The sequence below is a fragment of the Phalangium opilio genome, unplaced genomic scaffold, assembly GCF_054372755.1.
Source record: "Phalangium opilio isolate 3A_F unplaced genomic scaffold, DU_Popi_V2 ptg000015l_1, whole genome shotgun sequence".
Lineage (NCBI taxonomy): Eukaryota > Metazoa > Arthropoda > Arachnida > Opiliones > Phalangiidae > Phalangium > Phalangium opilio.
The window spans coordinates 1,909,388-1,915,044 of NW_028324150.1; the positions used below are offsets into that span (position 1 = coordinate 1,909,388).

The following is a 5,657-nucleotide window of genomic DNA, read 5'->3' on the forward strand; positions in this document are numbered from 1 at the left end:
TTCTCATCCAAGAGGTGTTGAAAACGAGGTGTTGGTATTGGTTGGTAACACTGTCTCGGGAAAAATGAAGGCCTCCATTGTCCAGCAAGAATTTGTTTAATTCCATAGATTTCGAAGATGCCGAAGGGGTCATTACTGGCAGAACAGTGTCCTGCACGATCATGGCTTTCTTTCCAGAGAAAACAGGAATGTAGGCATTAATCTCATAATAACTCGATTTTTCGCCAAAAAACATTTTCTTTCGATCGAGTGCGTCGAACCATTCCTTAACAACAGGGTCTTGTTTTGCCTATAGATACGCGGCAGTGACGTCAGAAGAATAGAGAAATTGGCTGGAAGAAGGCTAGATATTTACCAAATTTTCCAGATACGCCTCATCAGTGCTATGTTCAACCATTACAGGTGGAATTCCAGATTTGATCAAGTCCGAGAGAGAATCGATGCGATTGTAGCTTTCCGTAGTGAATTCCGTCCGCATGAAACAACCCAAGAAAAAGAGAACGAAGGTTGCGCAAATCATCCACGACGCGGCGAGCAGACGACAAGTAATGTGGGGCAAAACGGAGGGAATCTCTTCGGAAGGAAGTTAAACCGTTAGCTCGAATGTCTGATTAAAGCGCCGGCCATATTTCGTAATGAAGGGGAACACAATCCCCGTACGAAACTGGCTCACGCAAGAATGAATTATTTTAAATTAATCGCCATTTTCTTGACAGCCTTCCTGGTGGGCAACGATTTGTATTTGTTGGTTACGATGGAGTGAACGACGAGCAAAAGTGACAGAAGGACCAAGGTTGACACCGTTAAAATCTGCACCTAATTGAACGCAGAATATAGTTCAATGATACGAGGTTATCTTGTTAATAAGCATCGTTCACTTACGTCGGTGTCCATGTTTAAGAAGGACCATTAAGTGGACATGACTGTCACTTGGGGTCGGGACACGATAATTGTTTTGAGAATGCCACAGGGCGGAGACGGGGTGAAACGGTCGAGTCGACCTTTGATAAGTGAGCTTATCACGTTAAACACTATTATGTGAGCTTTCTAAATTAAATGAAAGGGTTAATTGATTATGCGTTGTACTTCGGAACTTGATTAAATTTTAAAATAACTTACGCGAGTGAAATCAGGTTTATCGTAGAAGTTATAATGAAAGTCCATGTACGTAACTCTATGCTCTCTTAAATTCACCCTAAAAGAGACAAGGAAAAAATAGTTGCGTTCAATAAGATAATTTTGAGCTGGTTGATATTCGTTTCTGGGAAGTTGGAGGTGTGCGAATAGCTGTTTCGTGACTCTGGTGTGATTAGCGTTGAAACTCGATTAATCGACTAAAAGAGGGAGTGAGACGATTAATTAAACTTTTCCAGATATATCTGTATGATTAAAATGACATATCTAATACCTAATTCATTTGGTTTAAAATTTATTGGGTTTTATTGGACTTTTACCATTTTCGCACACCAATATTTAGTTGAACGAGCCAGCGAGGATAATTGCGCCGAGCTTATACTTTCTCGCTCGTTCCAATTATTAGTTGAATAATGAAATTTACTTCATGTTGAAGATTCGTTCTAAATATTCCGCCACGAACATGATCCGTTCTCTATATTGTTTGTCATGCCAATGTTCCTGTCAAGAAATGAAAGTGTATAATTAACACCGACAAAGGAGATATTAAGTATGGCTTCAGCAACGCCACCGACGTTTGATAAACTCACCCGCAGTGTCATGATGTTTACGGGAGTTACATTGGCGTACCTACAATAATAAATAAATAAATAATATTAGAATCAACATTAACTAAAATTACAATTTGAAAATACAAATCGGCCACCTGTATTTGAAATACATGTCATTTCCATTCATTGACATTTCGGGATCCACTTCAATCCTAGCGAGCGCAATGCGAGAACTTCAAGGGCTGTAAAGAGTTATTACTGATACATTTCTCTTAATTCGTAATTAATAGCAAAAAAAACGAGACTAGTTAATAGTGTCATAAACTTATAAACACCCAGCTCGGCGCGCAAGCGGAATTTTTGATTCTTGTCCGACGACAAAATCAAGTATATAATAAAGTCAAACTAGCTAAGAGGGGCGTGGTATATAGTTGCGGTGACGTCAATGGGTTACGACAACTGAGCGAAAGACAATTGGGTGACGACAACTGGGAGAATTTTAAATGGGCGAGCGACAATTGGGTGATTAGAGGTTTTTATTTAGTGGTACAAATTTGTTGAAAACTATAGAATTTTTGGTGAAAGAGTCGTTAGTGAAGTGTGCAAAAATTAAAAGGGCTTTCCAGTACGTGAAAGTTTTTGCTCTCTAAAGCTATGTCCGCACTAGGGCAAAATATTCGCTCAGCTGGCTACGCTCGCCAAGTACGCCGAGAAAATCGCCTGTACACACTCAGAAAAGTTTGCCATCTGTTGAATCCGGCGATCCACAACAAGCCTGGTCATTTAGACTTAAAAAATAATTGAAGTAATGGTTTTCCCCACTGGGGTTTTCCCAGGACCTTTTTTCCCATAAGCAGATGTCATGGGTTTTTATGGTCGGAATTTAGTTTAGTTAAGGTTCAGTTAAGATTAAGTTAAGGTTTACTTATAGTGAATACTTATGTTTGATATGTTTTATATGAAAAGACTTTTAAGAATAACATTGTACTCCAAACCAAAATAAGAACTGTCGTAGAGCACGGCTTGTAATTGCTAAGAAATACTGTACTATTGTAAAGGCTATAGTAATACATTTGAAGGGTTCGGCGGATGGGTTTTTGTTACTAGTGTGTTAAAAGGCCCTCTGGCCCTGTAAAGTCATAAAACTTAGGGATGACGAATTTTGGGGAGCGCTTGGTAACAATAATAGGGGTAAAACTTGAACTTTGTGTTAAAACTAACATAAGCAACGCATGAGAATAGATCGTATTGGGCTCTTGATGGAGAAAGAGCGCTTGTTACCATCGGACAATAAGAATGCAAACCGACTCTACCGAGAGAGGTTGTAAAAGAAAGACTTAGAAACTTTAGATAAACGGACGTGTTTTAAAGGAAACTTAATGTAAAGATATGTTGATTTAAGTATGATTTGATAAGACAATACAGAAATTAAACAAATTATTGATGATTGCATTTGGAGCTTCTTCGTTATTGAAATAAAGACACACACAAGTTAGGGATTTAGATCGGTGTTTCAGTCCGCCGATGTGATGTCAGGAGGGTATCACAAACTCTTATGTTGGGATGGAAGTCGCAACATAAAATGGTGCCCTAACTTGTGTGTGTGTCTTTATTTCAATAACGAAGAAGCTCCAAATGCAATCATCAATAATTTCTTTAATTTCTGTATTGTCTTATCAAATCATATTTAAATCAACATATCTTTACATTAAGTTTCCTTTAAAACACGTCCGTTTATCTAAAGTTTCTAAGTCTTTCTTTTACAACCTCTCTCGGCAGAGTCGGTTTGCATTCTATATTGTCCGATGGTAACAAGCGCTCTTTCTCCATCAAGAACCCAATACGATCTATTCTCATGCGTTGCTTATGTTAGTTTTAACACAAAGTTCAAGTTTTACCCCTATTATTGTTACCAAGCGCTCCCCAAAATTCGCCATCCCTAAGTTTTATGACTTTACAGGGCCAGAGGGCCTTTTAACACACTAGTAACAAAAACCCATCCGTCGAACCCTTCAAATGTATTACTATAGCCTTTACAATAGTACAGTATTTCTTAGCAATTACAAGCCGTGCTCTACGACAGTTCTTATTTTGGTTTGGAGTACAATGTTATTCTTAAAAGTCTTTTCATATAAAACATATCAAACATAAGTATTCACTATAAGTAAACCTTAACTTAATCTTAACTGAATCTAACTAAACTAAATTCGGACCATAAAAACCCATAACATCTGCTTATGGGAAAAAAGGTCCTGGGAAAACCCCAGTGGGGAAAACCATTACTTCAATTATTTTTAAGTCTAAATGACCAGGCTTGTTGTGGATCGCCAGATTCAACACTTCCCGCCGAAATACATCTTTGTATTTCCTACAATTAAGCGATCCACAACTTAAATATCTTAGTCTTCCAATTTTGACTCAACATGCCTTCATTTGAATTTCTTAAATTTTTGTCTGTTTAATTAACTCAACTTTACTATTTTTTAATTTCTTGTTTGTTAACTGATGTTCAATTTCTTGAAGAGATTACATTTAACTTTACATTTCTTCTTTTAAGTTTATCATTTAATTTTAATTGATTTCGGTTACTGAATTAAAAGTTACTCGACTCATTATTTTGCGAAACAACTTTTATAGGTTATTCTACATCTGTTCAAAGATTGGTTCCCCTTCTTTTACAATGAGAAGAAACCAACCTTCACCCTATGCAGGGGCAAAGCCTCTCGGTAGCGTGGGGACAAACTTTTTATTGTTCTGGTAATAGTTTCTATCCTTAACTTTAGCAGAAGTTTTTAATTAGGAGAACTGTATCCCACGCTCCGATCGCCACCCTTAAGTTACAAAGTTCAACCATAAAGTTTAACATGGATGTGTAAAGAGAAACTTATTGTGTTATTTTTAGTCTTTTGACAATATAAGATTGCCCCTTATTTTTTTCTTTTATTTTGCTTTACTTTTAACTTTTAAACAGTGCAGTAGTGCACGTGCAAGTCATTAATACCCAGCTGACTCTTTTCAACTGTCCTATCCAAGCTAACTAGTTTTATTACTTTATTGTTCATGGGAACCGATCCCTTTGGTCAAAGATTCTTTTTAAACAATTAAAGTTATTTTTCTTACAAAATATCCCAACTTAAAGCTATTTATACAGTTTTCAACATAATTAACATATTTTCAAACTACAGTTTATACATCATGCAAATTTTAGTCCTTTAGAAGTGTTCTCAAGTGGTAGCCCTTGTGTACCAGAGGTAGAATTGAAACGTTGCTTCTGTGACCAGTGTTTTTCCCCTTTGCTTGAGGCACGATGCACCTTTTTCTTTTACTCAAGAATGTTATGAGCTGACTACTGCTTTACTGCAAGAACTCTTAAATACCTTTCCATAAATTAATAAGTTACATTTTCAGTCGTGATACCAAATATTCATGCGACCAACTAATCACCCTCGCTCTCAGAGCGTATCAACCTTTTACTTATTTAAAACAACAAGTCATACTAATGAACCAAATTGTTACTTTTCAATGATATAACTCTTAAATGGAATCAAATAACCCTTAATTTGAACTCTTATTTAAACCATTGAATTTTCTCCTTTATCATTAAGATACAACTCTTCTCCTTTATCATTAAGATACAACTCTTCTCCTTTATCATTAAGATACAACTCTTCTCCTTTATCATTAAGATACAACTCTTCTCCTTTATCAGGAAGATATAACTCTTAATATGAACCTCTTTGCATATTTCCCAATAAAACTAGAACGAGCCATGTCAGGTGGACAGGGAAGTGGGAAAAGGAGGTGCCATGAAAAAAGAGGCACCAAAGAAAAGTAGGAATGCCACCATCCACGTCGTTCATCCCTTCACACCAGGGATACTAACTTATCTTTCCCTTTAAAACAACCTACTGAACCATTTTAGTAGCACTTTAAGTGCAAGGACTTTTACCAGTATCAATGTTATTGTACCAA

At 36.7% G+C, this 5,657-nt stretch overlaps 1 protein-coding gene across 1 annotated transcript; it reads right to left on the bottom strand.

Annotated features, from left to right (window-relative positions):
• Positions 1 to 700: 700 nt before the first annotated feature.
• On the bottom strand, positions 701 to 1,929 carry LOC149704645 (uncharacterized). Its single transcript, XM_089865690.1, has 6 exons — positions 1,841 to 1,929; positions 1,725 to 1,764; positions 1,559 to 1,635; positions 1,120 to 1,195; positions 883 to 1,047; positions 701 to 816 (listed from the first exon to the last, which is right to left on the bottom strand). The coding sequence occupies exons 1-5, from the start codon at positions 1,876 to 1,878 to the stop codon at positions 910 to 912; spliced, it is 369 nt and encodes a 122-aa protein (XP_089721816.1). The 5' UTR covers positions 1,879 to 1,929; the 3' UTR covers positions 701 to 816; positions 883 to 909.
• Positions 1,930 to 5,657: the final 3,728 nt, after the last annotated feature.

Excerpts from the sequence above, each read along its gene's own strand:
- LOC149704645 (XM_089865690.1), bottom strand. The coding sequence starts at position 1,878 with ATGTCAATGAATGGAAATGACATGTATTTCAAATACAG. Across the intron at positions 1,196-1,558 it reads GAACGAATCTTCAACATGAA|GGTGAATTTAAGAGAGCATA; the intron begins GTAAATTTCATT and ends TGTCTCTTTTAG. Across the intron at positions 1,048-1,119 it reads ATAAACCTGATTTCACTCGC|AAAGCTCACATAATAGTGTT; the intron begins GTAAGTTATTTT and ends CATTTAATTTAG.